General features: G+C 45.6%; 1 protein-coding gene across 1 annotated transcript; it reads right to left on the reverse strand.

Annotated features, from left to right (window-relative positions):
- Positions 1-483: 483 nt before the first annotated feature.
- On the reverse strand, positions 484-17,629 carry Atmin (ATM interactor). Its single transcript, XM_051201734.1, has 4 exons — positions 17,256-17,629; positions 6,328-6,453; positions 4,305-4,504; positions 484-2,479 (listed from the first exon to the last, which is right to left on the reverse strand). Exons 1-4 carry the CDS (start codon positions 17,577-17,579, stop codon positions 673-675), a joined length of 2,457 nt encoding a protein of 818 aa, XP_051057691.1. The 5' UTR covers positions 17,580-17,629; the 3' UTR covers positions 484-672.
- Between the last annotated feature and the right edge of the window lie 309 nt (positions 17,630-17,938).

Raw genomic sequence — 17,938 nt, forward strand, 5'->3', positions numbered from 1 at the left:
CAGGACGAGCCTGAGATAAACAAAACAGCAGGATTCCACAGCGCTGTCTCCAGTTTGGATGCCTTAAATCTTACTGGAAGGACTGCTAGACACACTAAGAACTTGCTGATGGGCAGTAACTTCACAGAGAGAAAAGGATGGCAAACAAAGCTGGCAGCAGTCACTGCTGTCATAAAAGCTAAAGACAGCTGTGGCTTCCTTTAGTGTTTCCAAGTCAGAAAGGACATGACAAGGCAAGGAGGTGGCAGCACAGCAATCAGCTGCCACACACGCGTTGTCTAACACTGGAGGTGATGTTTACATGGAGGTGCCATAAGTGCGCTATACTCAGGTTAAAGCAGTTGCAAAGCTTGTACCCTACTATCTGGTAAGCTTGGCTTCAGTTAAGTGGTTGTAAGCTTTACAGTGTGAAATGCTCTCTCTCTCTCTTTTTAAACATGGAAAGAATAGCTATATAGGAGCAAATGTAGGCAACATTGAAACTTTTTAGATCAACACCTTACACTTTATAATACGCTCACATTTGTACACCAATCTTGTGTTCACAAATACAAAACGTCAAGAACTGCAGAGAATCTAAACAGCTGCCCCACCAACTACATTCCCAGTTGGTGTGGCTGTCCTTGTCCCCATTTTCTAAACCTACAAGGAGAGGGCAGCCTGGCTGCAGCTTCAGAAACTGGAGACAGCATGCAGCTCCGAGCATGTCTGGGTTTCCACAGAGCTGAACTGGGACTCCATTGTGTTCCAGGCCAAATCAGCTAGAAGGAAGTCACCCATTGCTGTCTGAGTTTCGTTACTGGTGAAGAACAAGTTCCCCAGGGGCTCGAAGCCAGAGCTCATGGTTTGTGTTTCTGTGCTGTTCAGCTGGACCTTGCTCTCCAGAGCCGGTGTGTGTCGAGACGGGGAGGTGCCTTCAGTTTGGGTCTCTGTGTCAGAAGAGTCAGTGCTCATGGAGAAGCTAGAGTGTTTCAGGATACTGCCCAGGGGTAGGTGAGGACTACTGTCTAAGAAGAAGTTTAAGTCTGTCTGTGTCTGGGTGTCAAACATCTCCAGGCCTAAGAAGCTTGAACTTCCTCTGAACCCATAGGGCTGTGTGGAGGGGTCTGTGAGGAAGAAGTCAGTCTGGGTCTCAATGTCCAGGGACTCCAACGCAGGCTCTGTGCTCATGCCGCTGAGTTCACTCTCTTCAGTCTGAGTCTGGATATTTGAGGCTGAGAGGAATTCTTCAATATCGAAATCAATCCCGGAATTTTGTCCTGAGCCTGATGGGAGCTGGGTATCAGGCCCGGGGTTTGTGTCGGACAGAAGACTCCGGTTGTCCAGTGCTTGACCAGGTAGATTGCTTGACAAGATGTTTTCTAAGTCACTCAGTAGATCTATGGTTTGGGTCTGATTATCTGTCATGTTCTGTGAGGGAAGCATGCTGTTCTGGGCACTGAAGTGTAACAAGGGCACAGGCTTTTCAATGACTTGGCTTAATAACTTAGGGTCATTCTGAGGTAACAGACTGTGAGTTACTGTCTCTGAAACTAAACTACTACTCATGATGTTGTCTGTGGGAACACTATATGATGAATGGACACTTTCAAAAATGTCCCCACACAGGCCAGTGTGACTCATCTGCACAGGGTCATCTGTGGGGTCCTGCATCCTGCTGGTTTGGGTTTCTCTGGAGATCCCAGCTGGCTGGAAACAGGCATCTATAAACGCATCCGTCTGAGCAGCTATGGATGAAGTGACCTTTGAGCTGGGCACCAATGTCTGGGTATGGACACTAACGGGAAGGGACACTTGAGAATCAAACGACAGGTCAGTCTGAGAACAGGATGACACAGAGGAATCAGGGCTGAGCCACTGAGCAGAAGGTATCAAGTTGGGGGAGGTGTAGGAGAGATCCGTCTGCACATTGATCGAGGAGATGCTGTTCTTCTGACATGTATTTCCGAGTTCTTGTAAAGGAGCAGAAGGACTTTTCCCCAAGTTCACCTGAACACCTGTACTGACTGGCTCAGCAACAGGACTGATAATCTTCGAAAGAGGTAGGCTCTCCTTCAGAGAGCAGGCCTGGGAATCCAGGCTGAGGATCAGGGTTCCTACTGAGAGGGGGACTAAGTGCACAGCACCTGTTGCAGAGCCACGATCCACACCTAACACCACGGGCTGGCCCGAGGGATCGGCTGTAGGCACAAAGACAGGCACAGAGGAAAACTGCATGACTGGAAGTTTAACCAGAGCCACCTTGGGCTTTGGTAAAAGCAACTTCTGGGGGCATCTGGAAGGTGCTGTGATGCTCTGCTTTTTGGCATGAGTGCTGCAAGAGTCTTCAAATGATGCTGTTAGCTTTACTTCTGACGCTTCCAGTTCATGAACATCTTGGTGAGGGGTTGGTTGGTCGCTTGATGGCTCAATGGTTTTGATGGACAACTTCTGGCTTTGCAGGTAGCTTTCCATTTTCCTTTTTTTACCAGGTGGGTCTCTGAAAACAGTGACAAAGCAAAAATAAGACCAATTTTAAAATGAAGCAAAAAATATTTATTAAAAAAAATTTTTTTTTATGTGCACTTGTGTAGATGGGCACAGAGGTTGGAAATGGATACAGGATTCCTTCAGAGCTGGAGTAATAGGTGGTTGTGAGCTGCCTGATGTGTCCTGGGAACCAGAATCAGGTATTCTTTATGAGTGGAAAGTTCTCCTAACCATTGAGCCATCTCTTTAGCCCCTAAAATGTAGCTTTTGGGTGGGAGAAATGGCTCAGAGGTTAAGAGCACTGGCTGTTCTTCCAGAGGTTCTGAGTTCAATTCCTAACGACCACAAGGTGGCTTACAACCATGTATCATGAGACCTGATGCCCTCTTCTGGCCTGCAGGCATATGTACAGACAGAACACTGTACACATAATAAATAAAATCTTAAAAAAAAAAAAATGTAGCTTTCATTGACTACATCACTATATCTTCATTATTCATTAATGCCATTTCCCACAGGAAAGGTGGGATCCAGACAGTGGTGACACATCCCTTCTGGCATCTCTGAGAGTTAGGCTTGCATTCAGAAACATTCCCACTCCCTCTCTCTCTCCAGGCTGGCCTTAACTTTTAGGACCTCTTCTGCCTCCTAAAGGATTACAGGCATATGTTACATGCAGTGCATTCCATCCTCAACTTGGAGTTTTAAAGATTCTTCTACTTTTTTATTACACTGATTTATTGTATGTGAACACATGTGCCACAGCACATGTATTGTGTGGAGGTCAGAACAATTCTCAGGAATTGGTTCTCTCCTTCTACCACCTGGGTCCTGGGGATTAACTCAGGTCATCAGGCTTGAAGGCAAGCTTTTACCCACTGAGTCATCCTGCTGGCCCCTTAACTTAGATTTTTAAAATCAGACCAAGAAATTCACAAATACCATACATACCTAAAGCAGAAAGCCATTACACCAAATAAATTTGATCTTTAAAAATGAAGGTTAAAGCTACATAGGAGGCTGAGACAGGACGTTTAAGATCTGTCTTGGCTATACAGTAAGTTCAGGGCCAGTGTTAAAAAAAAGAAGTAAGATGAAGATGGCTGTGACTCAGGGCCGAGTACTTGCCCAGCCTTCACAAGGCTCTGAATTCAATCCTCAGCACCACAGAACTTAAATAAATGGACAAATGGAACCCTGAGTTACATACAACTTTTAGAACTCAGCAATCCATTTCTCTAGAGAGAAAATGCTAGAAGCTGAGAGTTTCAATTGGGAATAGGAAGGGATCCTCAGGAACTGTGTGCCAGAAAGCTAGCTCAGCAATTAAGGGGACTTGTTGCTTTCCCAGAGGACTTGAATTTGGTTTCCAGCACTTGGGGTTGGGCAGGTCACAACCACTTATAACTTCAGCTCCAGGGGGTTCAATGTCCTCTTCTCGTCTCTTCAGGAACCTGCATACATGTGCCAATTCATACACACTGACTTATACACATACAAATAAGTAAAAATAAAAATCTTTAGGAGAAAAAATATAAAGCAAGTCAAGTGGGTCAGCATCTCAGGCTCAGCGCTGGGCACTGGTGTATATATCTGCAAGCCCAGCACCAGGGAGGCTGCAGCAGGAGGACCATTTGCCCAGCCTCAAAGACAAAATTAAAGAGAGATCCTGGCCCAAAGGGGCTGCTTTGTTATTACTGCTGCTATTCCAAAAGAATCCTTTTAAAGCCATAGGTTCTGTCCTCATTCCATCTGTTTCCCTATGTGGCTTGCTCCCCAGGAAGCCCCCTTTCCAGCCCCTCACAGCTACTTAACACCATCTCTTTGTGCTTTACCTGTGTTCTGCAGGGATCTCATGGCCAGTTCGGTAGATGTGAGACTGCAGTGCGGTTCTGCTGGCATATGGACAGCCACATGTACATTGGAAGGTCTTGCCGCAGTCCTCCTCATGTCGTTTTAGGTCCCACTCAGTGCCGTAGGAATTACTGCATTTACTGCATTTGTGCTTTTTTTCTGCATGCATTTTCATAAAGTGCTGTAAAAAACAGTTGGGATTAAGACAAGAGACAGCATCACATTAAGATCCACCCCCATACCCAGCTCCACAGCCATCACCAGGTATAGCATTTGCAAGCAGACAAACTCCAGTTTAACATATGTTTCTCCTTATGCAGGGTGGGCAGGCTGCCTTGGAACCAATCCGTGTATTCAGACTCTCAACTACACAGTAAGTGCCGTGGGCCAAGAATATATAGTGTGCTGGCTAGGTTTATGTCAACTTAACACAAGCTAGAGTTATCTGAAAGAATGGGGCCTCTACAAGCTCTGGCTTTAGGACATTTTCTTAATTAGTGATAGGGGAGAGCCCAGCCCATGGTGGGTGTTGCCATCCCTGGACTGGTGGTCCTGGGTTCTGTAAGAACCAGGCTGAGCAGATCATGATGAGCAAGCCAAATAAGCAGTACCCCTCCATGGTCTCTGCATCAGCTTCTGCCTCCAGGTTCCGCAACTGTTTTGAGATTCTGATCTGGCTTCCTTCAATGATGGAGTATGACCACGTGGAAGTGTAAGCCAAATAAAGCATTGTCTTCCCAACTTGCTTTGTTGGTTGGCATTTCATTACATTAATAGCAACCCTGACTAAGACATACAATACAGTCTTTGCAATGTCCTCAAGACCCTCCAACAGAACTTCAGGAGTCATTTCCCTTTTGTTTTTCAAATTCTATTTTTACGTATGTGTGTCTGTGCATGCATGTGGACACGAGTACAGTGTCTGTGGGGCCAGAAATCAGATTTCCATGGAATTACAGATGGCTTTGAGCCACTTGACATGGGTGCTGGAAATAGAATTTAGGTCCTCTCCAAGAGTGGTATGTGCTTTTAGCCACTGGATTTTCTCTCCAGCCCTCAGGATCAATCTCTTCAGTCCTGAACTTCTCTTTCTCCATCAGCCAGATTCCCCCCTCCTCACAAGACAGCCTGGTTATGCCTGCTCTGCAGGAAAACACAGAGTATGCCATCTGTATGTCATTGTGCTGACTTGAATGAGAATGGCTCCACAGCCTCACTCAGACATTTGAATACTTGGTCCCCAGTTGACTGGTGACACAGTTTGGGTAGGTTTAGGAGGTGCTGCTTTGTTGGAGGAAGTATGGCACTGGGGACAGGCTTTGGGGTTTCAAAGTCATATGCTCCATAGTTTGCTCCCTCTGCATCCTGCTTGCAGTGTAAGATGCGAACACTCAGCTTTTCTCTGGCCACCATGCCTGCCTGCTTGCCCCACTTCCCTGCCATGGATGGACTCTCATCGCCCTGGAACTGTAAGCCAAATAAACACTTCCTTCTATAAGATACCTTAGTCAGGGAGATCTTATTTATTTATTAAAATTTTTATTTATTGTATATACAGTGTTCTCCCAGCATGTGTCCTTGTAGGCCAGAGGAGGGCACCAGATCTTATGACAGGAGGTTGTAAGCCATCATGTGGTTGATGGTAATTGAACTCAGGACCTGTGGAAGACCAGTCAGTGCTTTTAATCATTGAACCATCTCTCCAGCCCTATTTATTTATTTTTAAACAAGATTTTATTTTATGTGTGTGGGCACTTTATGTGCATGTATGTTTATGTACCACATATGTGCAGTTCCTACGGAGGCCAGGAGGGAGTGTTGGATTTTTCTGAAACTGTCACTATAGACACTTGTAAATTGTCATGTAGCTGCTAGAAACTGAACCTGGAAAAATAACCAAAGCTCTTAACCACTGGGCTGTCTCTCCAGCCTGGCCATGGTGTTTTATTGCAGCAACAGAAAAATAACATGTCTATCTTGAAAAAGGTATAGTAAGTGACATACCTGTTTAACCAGAGAAAACTGAGAAAATGGTCTGTCAGGGCCTCGAGGACATCCTTTGATTGGACAACAGTAGAATTTCGGGACAGTTTTCAAATCTTTTCTTATTGTTGGATTTATTATACCATCCTGCAAAAGTAAAATTCAGAAATTATCTATCATTCAGCCATTCATTCAAGACAGGATCTCTCTATGTAGTCTTGTCTAGCCTGAAACTCACTATGTAGACCAGGCTGACCTCAAAATCAGATATTCAAAGCTTGCTTTGAATCAGAGGGTGGAGCTAGCCACTAGCTGACTAAAATTAACCATAGAGGTTTTGGAGGACTGAGGACAGATAGGAGACAGGAAATAGTAAGGCAGGGCTTAGGCAGGATTTCAGTCTTTTTGGATGAGGGAAAGAAGAGTTAGGAGGTCACTGGTGGATTTGCTGTCACTTCTCTGATCATTCAGGTTCTTATCCTGATATCCAACTCCTCATTTTTTATTGATAAAGAATAATTAGATAAATGTATCAGAAATCTGCCTGTTTCTGCCTCTGGAGTGCTGTAATTAAGGGGTATACGACCACACCTGGCTCAGCAACTGAAAAACCCATCACAACAGGCTAGTGGCAGAAAAAAAAAGCAAATAGGTATCCATCTGCTCTCCCAGCCAGCTTGTCTGCAAATAGAATCACTTCCCAGCTCCCAGACTTATCCTTGCTCCTGTTTCTCATCCTCACCCATATTCTTAGCTTGAGCCTCTGAGAAAACCTCCTGTAACTAGGACCTGGGCCTCATTGGGAGAACTGTGGCTTTCCATTTTTCAGTCCTCATACATGGAGGTGCTCATGCATGCTGTACTAGTGTATAGAGGTCAAAGATCAATATCAGGCATCTTCCTAGATAATTCTTCATTTTCACAGATTGTTTATTTACTTAGTATATACATGCATATACCACAGCACACATGTAGAGGTCAGAGGACAACTTATAAGAGTTCATCCTTCGGTCATGTGGGTTCAGGGGATTACCCTCGGGTCATTAGGCTTGTCAGCCAGCACCTTGTCCTGGTAGGCTGTCTCACTGGCCCTCCATCCTATTTTTTGGAGATATGAGCCCTCACTATGATGGCTATGCTTAGTTGTCAACTTGACTATATCTGGAATGAACTAAAATCCAGAAATGGAGGGCACACCTGTGAGATCTTTTAGGTGATAAGACATATACCTTTAATCTGGCCAAAACTTCTGCTGGAAGTCTATATAAGATCATAGAAGAAGGAAGCTTTTGCTCTTTGCCTGCTTGTCTTTACCTTGCTAGCACATCCATTCCTTCACTGGCATTAGAACCTACTTTTTCAGGACTGCAACATGTACCAAAGAGCACCTGAGACAACCAGCCCTGTGGACTGAGCAACTACTAAATTCCTGGACTTTCTGTTCACAGACAGTTATTGTTGGGTTAGCTAGACTGAAGCCTGAAAGTCATTCCAATAATCCATCCATCCATTGAGAAGAGAGAAAGGAGAGGAGAAGAGTGGGAGGAGGAGAGGAGGGCAGGGGAGGGGAGAGGAGAGGGGAGGGCAGGGAAGGGAGAGGACACAAGAGGAGAGGAGAGGAGAGAGGAAAGGATTCATTCTGTATGCTGTTACTCTAGAGAATCCTGACTCATTGAACCTGGAGCTCATCAACTCTGCTAGGCTCCAGGGATCTTACTGTCTACTTTCCTAGCATTAATAAGGCCTGGCCTCCAAACTTGGGTCCTCATGCTTGCATCACATGCACTTTATAAATTGAGCCACCTCCCAGCCTACATGAAGACCCCCCCCATTGTTTTATTTTATGTATATGGGTGTTTTGTGTGCCTGGTACCCACCAAGGCCAGAAGAAGGCACCAGATCCTTTGGGACTGGAGTTACAGATGGTTAAGCTGCCATCTGGGTGCTGAGATTGAACGCGGGTCCTTTGGAAAGCTGCCAGTACTCTTAAACATTGAGCCACATCTCCAGTTCTGGTTTTTGCTAAGTGCATTTCATCTTTTTCCTAACCCAATATTCTGCCCTCTCCAGCTCTTTCTCCTGAACGTCCCTTTATAAGTCCTCACTAAGTAGTTCAGGCTGGCCTTGCTGTCCATCTTCCTCAGTGTCAGAAATTGGTGGAATGTCTATGTCACCATGCCTAGCTTTTGGGATGTTTTATTTAATTTTTATTCTGGGTCAGTGAGATGGCTCCATTGGTAAAAACCCTTGCTACATAACCCTGATGAACTGAGTGCAAGCCCCGGAACCAGTGATAGAAGGAGTGAGGCCTTTCCTGAAAGTTGTTTTATGATATTTATACATGAAAAATCCCCTCACTAATAATAATAACAATTAATAAATAAAATGTATTTTATTTTAAGAGACATGATTTTTAATATGTTGCTTAGGATGGCTCCGAGGCTCAACTAAGCCTCCTTCTTTAGTCTCTGGAGTAGACAGGTCTATAGTTACACACACTACCAAACCAGACTATATGTGATATCAACTGGGAGTTTAAAACTGGTAAATGCATGTGTATGTCCTATTTGTGGAAGCTGCAGAAAGCCATGAGTAACACCCACAGGCATGGTGACCAGTCCCTCTGAGACAGTGTCTTTCATGGTCTGGAACTTGCAAGCCCTGAGATTATAAGCACATGCCACCTTACCACACCAGACATTTTTACATGGGTTCTATGGGGGACCAAATTCAGATCTTCTGTGAAGCTACCCACTCTCAGCCTGAGATTCTTGGTGGCTTCAGACATAATTGTTGTCTGATCACTCTCAGGTGGCTCTAAAGAAGGGGGTGGGTGGTGCTTACCTGTCTATGGGTCACCAGAGAAAGAAATGGGTGGCAGGTACAGGTGCCAGCTATGCTGAATTCCTAGAAATCCCATTTCTCTAGCACCCTGCTAAGAGGCACATGGCCCTGGGATACACCCTCTTCTCTGCTGTGCACTCAGGGTGTGTGACATTACACTGCCCGGCCCAAGTCTTCCCAAGGTTCTTTTTTTTTTTTTTTTTTAAACTTTCTTTTATTTATGCTTTTTGTCTTTCACATCAAGCATCTTGATCCAATTCATTTCCCATCCCTTCATATCCATCATCTGCCCTTGCAAGCTCCCCTACAAAAGAAAATAAAATTTAAGAGAAAAAGAAAAAAGGAAAAAATCTCATCATGGAAGCTGTAGCGTGATATAGTGAGTCACGCAGTAAACCCTTTTACCACTGTATCTTTATGTGCAAATGTTCATTGTGAAGTGTCATTCATTGGTGTGGCTCGAGGCCTCTGGTCTCTATTACACTTTGGATGCTGGGCCCTCACTGGGACTCCTCTTGGATACCCTGTTGTTGCCTGTGTTGTGGAGGTCCTGCAGCTTTGGGTCTGTAGGATGGGCTCCTTCATGTGCTCCAGCAGATCCCTGGTTCTCAAGAGGAACATGTAGCCTTGCTGCCTTCCCACTCACCGAGAGGGGAGGGTGTCGTGTTTTGTTCCAACTCGATCACATGCCTTTGTTCATTTGGGATGTAGTTATCCCTTCAAGTTTTTAGGGTTGGCCTACTCCATCAGGATCATGTCATGGCACTGTCTAAAACAGTGGTCTCAATCTTCCTAATGCTGTGACCCTTTACTACAGTTCCTCATGTTGTGGTGACCCCCAGCTAAAAACTTATTTCGTTGCTACTTCATAACTAATTCTGCTACTGTTATGAATCATGTTGTAAATATCTGATGTGCAGGGTCAAGCCTTACAGGTTGAGAACCACTGGACTAGACTCATACTCATTTGGATATTAAATGGTCTCTCCCCAAAAGTCTCCTTTCTCTTCAGTTTCCAGTGAAAATATTTATCAACCACTGTTTAACCAAAGCATGCAATTCCAACTCCTCCTGATTCCTCTAAGTTGCCACTACAGTCGCCTTTTTCTGTTCTTTCTTCCTGCATGGCCGCAGCCACCTACCACTCTTTAAGGATTTCACAGCTTTTACCTTGCTCATTTTTGCCCCCATAATCTTTTTCAAAGAATATTTTTATTTATGTGTATATGTGTGTATGTCTGTACTTGTGTGCATTGCCTTCTGAGGCCAGAGGAGGGCATCAGAGTCCCTGGAGCTACAGTTACAGGTGGGTGTGAATGAACCATGAGGGAGATAGTAAGGGAACTCAGGTTCTCTGGAAGAGCAGAAAGCACTCTTAGCCACTGATCTTTATCTTTGTTGTTATTGTACTGTATTGGGCATGGTCAGGGCAACAAGTAAGGGCAGGGTGGTGGGTGTAAATAAGCCACCTCCTCAACCCTTTTATTTTGCTTTTTGCCAAAAGATTTCATTATCAATAAACTAAACTGGTGTTTTAGTTCCCCTGTGAACTCAGCTTTTGCTGAACACTGGTACCTGCTATGTAATGACAAGTGACAATGTTCCTCCTCACCAACCCTCATTTCGTTTATCAGCTTTTTAAAAGTGAAACTTCATTCTTAAAAATGATTAATTTATGTGCATTGGTGTTTTGCTTGCATGTATGTCTATGTGAGGATATCCAATCCTCTGGAACTGGAGTTACAGACAGTTGTGAGCTGCCATGTGGGAACTGGGAGTTGAACCCGGGTCCTTTGGAAGAGCAGCCAGTGCTCTTAACCACTGAGCCATCTCTCCAGCCCCATCCATTTTTTTTTTTTTTTTTTTTTAACATTAAGTTTTTACACGATTCTCTGGGAATTTCACATCATGTACTCCAATCCCACTCATTTCTTAGTCATACCCTGCACACTTGTAGAAAATTTAAAAAAAAATTTAAGGTAAAAAAATGTATTTCACCAACTCCTCTGGGCAACAACCTGCTTCTCTGTTAATCGAAGCCTTCTCTCATACAGCTGTCACTGTACGTGTATCATTCTGCTCCTGCCTTTCCCGTCTCTCTATCACATGCTCGTTTGTCATAGTGGCATTGGGTGCTGCAGTGTGCCATGCAGTATATACTTTTGCCCAATCAGTTTTCATTGCAATGAGTCATTAGTCTGGTTCAGGGCCTCCGGCTTCTGCTACACCAGTGATATTAGCCCCTCACTGAGACTCCTCTCGGACATCCTGCTGTTGCCCATGGAGATCCTCTGGTTGTGGTTTCTCTGCAGGACCAGCTCCTTCACATGCTCCATCAACTCACAGCTGGGGCAAGAATTGGGATGGACCAACTGAGGGCCCTGGATCTGGGCCTGGGTGATAGCTGAGCCCAGGTCTCTGCTGCCCCTCTATCAAGGGGTGGGGGCAGCTCTCCCAGCTGGCTGCGTCCCAGGGTTTTTTCTTTAAAACAGAACACTTTTGAGTGGGGCATGGGGTGCATGCTTTTAATCCCAGCACTCAGGGGGGTGAAACAGGATCTTGGTGAGTGATGAAAGTTGTTTATCAACTCCTTAGCTCACATGTCCATGATGGAGTTCCTTCCGGCCAGTTCCTACTCAGAGCTGTCTCTATCATCAGACCCTATGCTGTTAAATTGCCAAGAAAATGGCATCCTGCATATTTTGCCAAATATTTATTTTTTGTATTAAAATTTTTATTCTGAAGTATTATATATGCATGCATGAATTTTTGTATATCACAACATGGCCTGTGAGGGTAGAAGAGGGTATCAGATTACCTGGAACTAGTGTTACATGAGGTTGTGGCATCCATGTGGGTGCCAGGAGCTAAATCTGGTCCACTGTAAATGCAGCATTCACTTGGAACCATTGAGCTATCTCCTTAATTAGTATTTTTTTATCATATATATATATATATATATATATATATATATATATATAGTTATATATATATAGTGTTCTGCCTGCATGTATGCCTCAGGCCAGAGGAGGGCACCATATCTCATTATGGATGGTTGTGAGTCACCATACGGTTGCTGGGAATTGAACTCAGGACCTCTAAAAGAGCAGCCGGTGCTCTTAGCTACTGAGCCATTTCTCCAGCCCCAATATTTTAAACTTAATTTCAAAAAATTAAATTCTTGGCCCCCAAATTAATTTATTTTATTTTTTCTGAGACAGGGTTTCTCTGTGTAACAGCAGTAGCTGTCCTAGGATTAACTCTGTATACCAGAGAGCTACCTGCCTCTGCCTTCCCAGTACTGGGATTAAAGGGGTGTGCCACCACCATCCAGTTCATATTGGTATTTTAACAAACTCACCTTCAATCAGGCAATACCTTGTTAAGATCACTTTCAACAGCTTTCCAATGCCACCCATGTCCAGATTTCACCAGTGTGGGCCACTCAGTGTCCTCCACCCTCTCTTGTATTACTGTTACAGCTAATGGAACTCAGACTGAACTACTCTTTACAAAGTGCTTGGGACCACAACTGACTCTGTGATTCAAATATTTTCATAGGCTTTCCTGGCTGAATGTCCCTAGCTGAAAAATCCCAAATGCTCCCAATCTGAAGGCTTTCAGCTTCATGTTGGTACTCTAAGAGTTCTGGATTTGGGAGCATTTCAGCCTGTAATTTTAACTTCCCAACCTCTTCATTTGTGTTACCCGGTGGTGCTGAGAGTATTCCGAACCCAGTAAATAATGTTCAACACGAATGAACTTGTGTATTATACTGGTTGTTCACTTGGCCTGCCCAAGCCAGAACTGCACTTTATGTAGAGATGAGACCTAAAAACTTGTGCAAGTGGATGGATGCTAAAAACCCCTGTGACACACAGCAGCCACTGCCACACAAATTCCCACATACTTATCTCTATGGCTTTGGGGTTTCTTTCTACTTGCATTCTGAGACAGTGAGTTCAAAGGTCAGCTAGGGAGAGGAGAAAGAATGGCACACTACTACAGGACTCACAGTAGGAAAGCAGCTACCTGCAGTCCTCTACACCGTCACAAACACTTGCCAGTTTGGGGCCTATGTCTTGTGTGTATAACTGAAAAGAAAGTCCACACTCTACCATTCTACTTTTACTCTCCTCCTCCCCATTGTGCTGGTTCCCTTGTTCTACTTTGTTCTCAGAAGGTGCTCTACTCCCAACCAAGCACTCCATTCTCAGATGGAAATGAGGGAATATTTCATTTAACGTTAACATTAAGTAGATAAATTTAAACAGCAATATTTTAATATACTAAGAATTTGCAAAAGAAAAAGGTAGTCTCAAAGATGATGGTGGGGGCCAAGGATGTAACTCAGTGAAAAGCACTTGCCAGCAGGAGTAAAGCGCCAGGTTCTATCTTCAGCACCACAGAACAAAATCCCCCAAAACCAAGACTGTAAAAAATTACTCAAATGAAAGGAGGAGGGGCTGGAGATGGCTCAGTGGTTAAGAGCACTCACTGCTTTTGCAGAGTTCTGTTCCCAGCACCCACGTGGCAACTGGCAGCTTACAATCACCTGTAACAACCTGGGTCCCCCTTCAGCTCCAGAGAACCCAGTGCTGGGTTCTGGCCTCTATAAGCATCCACAGCTTTGACACACACACACACACACACACCTTACTTTAAAGAGCAGAAAAAGGAGGGCAAGGTGGGACACATGGCTGAAGAGGAGAGGAAAGAAGACCATAATGATGGCGGCAGATGGGCCAGGGAGATGGCTCAGCAGTTGAGAGCACTGGCTGTTCTTCCAGATGACCCAGGTTCAATCTCTAACACCCAAATGACAGCTCACAATTGTAACTCCAGTTCCAGGGCATCTGATGAGCTCATACACACATGCATGCAGGCAAAACCACCAATACTTATGAAATAAAAATAAACAAAAATTAAAAAAAAAAGATGGTGGCAGAAAGTGCCCTTATAGAAAGCACCTAGTAAGAAGTCAGTAATCTTCTTACACTATGGTTTACAGAGCAACCTGCCACAGCCTTTCTTTTCTCTCTAAAATAATTTCATAGGAAATCACTGAAAACATACCCCGGGATGGAACAGAATGCAGCAGCCACTAAGTGAGGCTTTCAGACATGAATGCTGCTCTGTAAGTACCCACATGCCCCTTCCCTGCTTTCAAATTAATGCATCTCCAGCACCCAGGCAGAGCCTGCTTCCTCCCACTCTTCCTCTGGATCATTTTAGCTCTCACTCCAAAGCATCATTGCTCCCTTTCTCGGCTGAGCCCACTGCAGGCACAGCTGGCTGATGACATGTCCAGATTTTCTTTCAGGGTGTGAAATACAGACATTTATTTTGAGAACCCACATTAAACCAAAGGTGGCTTACATTTCCTCCATCTTACTCTCCTTCCTGCAGAAGTTAGGTATTTGGATGGGGGTAGATTAGAATAAAATAATCATACAACTAATGGGGGAAGGAATAAATGATTATCATGGCCAGGAAAACAGAATAACAAGGAAAGAAATTAGAATCACACAAGTGGCTGTAGCAAAGACAATGAAAATTTCCACTGAGTTGAAGTCAATATGGAGCTGGGGAAATGGTAAAGAGCAGCTGAGACTATGTACTGTTCTTGCAGGGGACCCAAATTCAGTTCCTAGCACCCATGTCAACTAAGGAGGCTCATGACCACCTGGAACTGTAGCTCCAGGGGAGTCAATGCTCTCTTTGAACTCCAAGGGCATCCATATTTTGTGCATATATCAACACACACACACACACACTTTTTAAAAAATCTAATTAAAAAAGAGTTCAGCCAATCATGCAGTCTCAGAGTAGTTTTAGAGCAGGAAGGAGATACACATACCTAACTGATCAATCATGCTGCCCAAAACACAAAGGGGCTCTTGGGGACAAAACCACATTTGTCCCAATGCTATACCCTTCTCTTCCCTAATAATATATTGAGAATAGCATGTCAAGAATTGAACTGAAGAGACTTTGGGCAGTGGCCAGCCTGTTACCTGAGGTCTTACCACATAGGTATGGTTACATCACACAAGCCCCTTCATTAGAAAAAAATGGACCTCTTTCACCAAACAACAGATGCTTAGGGGCTGTAGACCCCGAGGTTACCAAGGCAGATGTTACAAGGAAGTGAGCTGCCTGACAGGGAACCAGCAGCCATAGTTCTGAGGGAGTTTAAAAACTGCTAAACACTCTTTCTGTTGCTCAATATCTGGGTTCTGTAAGGGACCAGCCTATTTACTGCTATCTCCAGATAAAAGAATCTGAAAAATGAATGACGATTCTGGAAAGCATGACTTCACACAGGCTCTAGGCCAGAGAGGACACCAGGACTCTGACATGCTCAAATCCATGAGAAGATCTGACTGTTGACCTCCATATCTGTTAGGGTAAAGGCATGGTGGTATATGTTGTAGTCCCAGCACTTAAGGAAGCAGAGGCAGGAACATTTAAGGTTACCTTGGTCTACCCAGTAGAGTTCAGTCCAGCCAGGGCTATGTAGTAAAACCCTGCCTCAGACTGGAACCAAATGAAACCAAACCTGTATTAGCTCAGACATGTACCTCCTATCACATGTTATGCCTGGCCTCTTGTGTATTCCTGAGCTTTGGACACTTAAAAACATAATCAGAAAGCGTCTACTGTACATCATGAAACTAGTTCTCCATGGTCAGTGGCATCTTTGTGCTTCCAAGGCATCACAGTTTTGAGGGAGCTCTCCTAAGGGCAGCCCCAGAGAAAAGAACAGATGACTTGCTAAGAAATGCTGGCTAGAGTCTCACCAGCTGAGACTAAGGAAGCCTGTGGTCAGAATGGCAGCTTCTAATCAGGAACATATCACACAGGGCTGGGGCTGTAGCTCAGGAGGGTGCTTGCCTACCATTCATGAAGTTCTGGGCATGCCAGCAATCTCAGCATCTCAGAGGTTGAGGAAGGAGGGTTAAAAGTTCAAGGTTATCCTCAGCTCCATAGTGAGTCTGAGGATAGCCTGGACTACACAATCATGAACGAACCTATCAGCAAGGAGACAATACTGAAGGCAGGTTATGGTTGCTGAATTTAAGTTACAAGGAACTGAAATTGGGTTGTAGAAATCTTACACACTCACTTTTCACCTAAACTGCAGTGAGAAAAAGGGAGGGTTTCATCAACATTTAGGATGAAAGAGAAAACTGTCCATGGTGAGTTGTACTTTTGTGCTGGAAGGAGGCCCAAACTTTTGCATAGACTTCCTCAGCATGGCCCCGCTGACATTTCCTGACTGACCTTTCTATGAGATCACTGTCTTCTGAGTGCAGCTGCTAAGTAAAGGCGGGTCACCCTCAAATATACACTTATTTGCCCTACTACAGCGACTAAAACTCTGAGCCGCTGATCAGTGCTCATGGGACATGATCAAGGTGGATTTACCCGAAGGTTAGACAGAGACTGCAATCCTTTGATTCGACCCTTAGGTCCGACCAGGGTAACATGCACAAATATTTTAGAGATGTTTTCTGGTTTTACATCACTGCCAGCATAGAGATCTGATGGTGGACGAGAGCTTCCTTCTGTAAAAGCTGAGATGCAGAGTGTATGTGTGTGTCCCAACATCTGATTTTTACCAAGCTTCCAGAATATACTATAGGTTTGAAAGTCACTGTCTCCTTTTACATAACACGGGGAGGTCTTGCTCAGACTACTGTCGTGTTATCAACCGGTGGACCTCCTAACAATCCATATAGAAGCCTCCCCTCCCCTCTCATTCCTGGGCTGAGTCGATCTTAACAACCCTGTGAAACTTGCAGCTCAAGTGCTGAGAGCCCAACCCGCAGCTGCTTTTGAATGACTGACTGGGTAGGACCCACCGGGCGGTTTCGTGTAAGGGGTGGAGAGCCCGTGGGGTTGCACCCAGGTGCTTAGGTGGCATCACCTGTCGCTCATCCAAGGAACCCGCGGGCTGAGCTTTTGTGGGCACGCCACCGAGAAGCTGCTGGCCCGGTGCGTGTGCGCGCCCCGTGCTCTCGCGCTCACCTCCGTGCACGATAGGGCGCAGGTGGCCGGGCAGCCCGCACACCCCGCGCCCCCCGCCGCGGCCCGCTCACCTGCAGTCGGTGGCTCTTGACTAGGTGCATGTTGAGCGCAGGACTGTTAGGCAGGATCTTGCCGCAGCCACGCACAGTGCACAGAATATTGGTGCGTACAGCCCGGGACAGCTCGCTCACAGACGGCTGGATCAGCTCCCGGGCGGGTGGCACCGGGACCACGGCCCGAGCCCTGGGCGGTCGCGGTCGGCTGCCGTGAAGGCGCGACTCCGACGCCCCCCATGGCCCCGAGGCGGCGGCGGCTCCCCGCGCGCTCGCCGGCATGGCCGGGACACCCGGGGCCGGAGCCGCGGACCCAGCCGCCGCCGCCTCCGTGGCCGCCATGGCTCCCGCACGGCCACCAGGCCCCTCTCTCAGTGCCCGCCCCCGCCGCAGCCACTTCCGGCAGGGGGCGGGGCTGCCGGGCTCATTAGCATCCGGCTGAGCGGCCGCTGCAGCGCCCCCAGCCGGCCGTGGCGAGCGCGTATCGGAGTTGCATCCGTCTGGGGAGTGAGAACAGGTGAACTGGATGGGTTCCCTGGACCCTAGTTCAGGCAATATCTGAACAGAAGAAAAAGGGATGCTTTTAGTTTTATTTTTTTGGCTGATGTTTTATTATTATTATTATGAATTAGTTTTATATTGTAGACCATTTGCCTAGCATGCTAAAAGCCTTGGGTTTGATCTGCAGCACTTAAAAACAA

The sequence above is a fragment of the Phodopus roborovskii genome, unplaced genomic scaffold (assembly GCF_943737965.1).
Source record: "Phodopus roborovskii unplaced genomic scaffold, PHOROB, whole genome shotgun sequence".
NCBI lineage: Eukaryota > Metazoa > Chordata > Mammalia > Rodentia > Cricetidae > Phodopus > Phodopus roborovskii.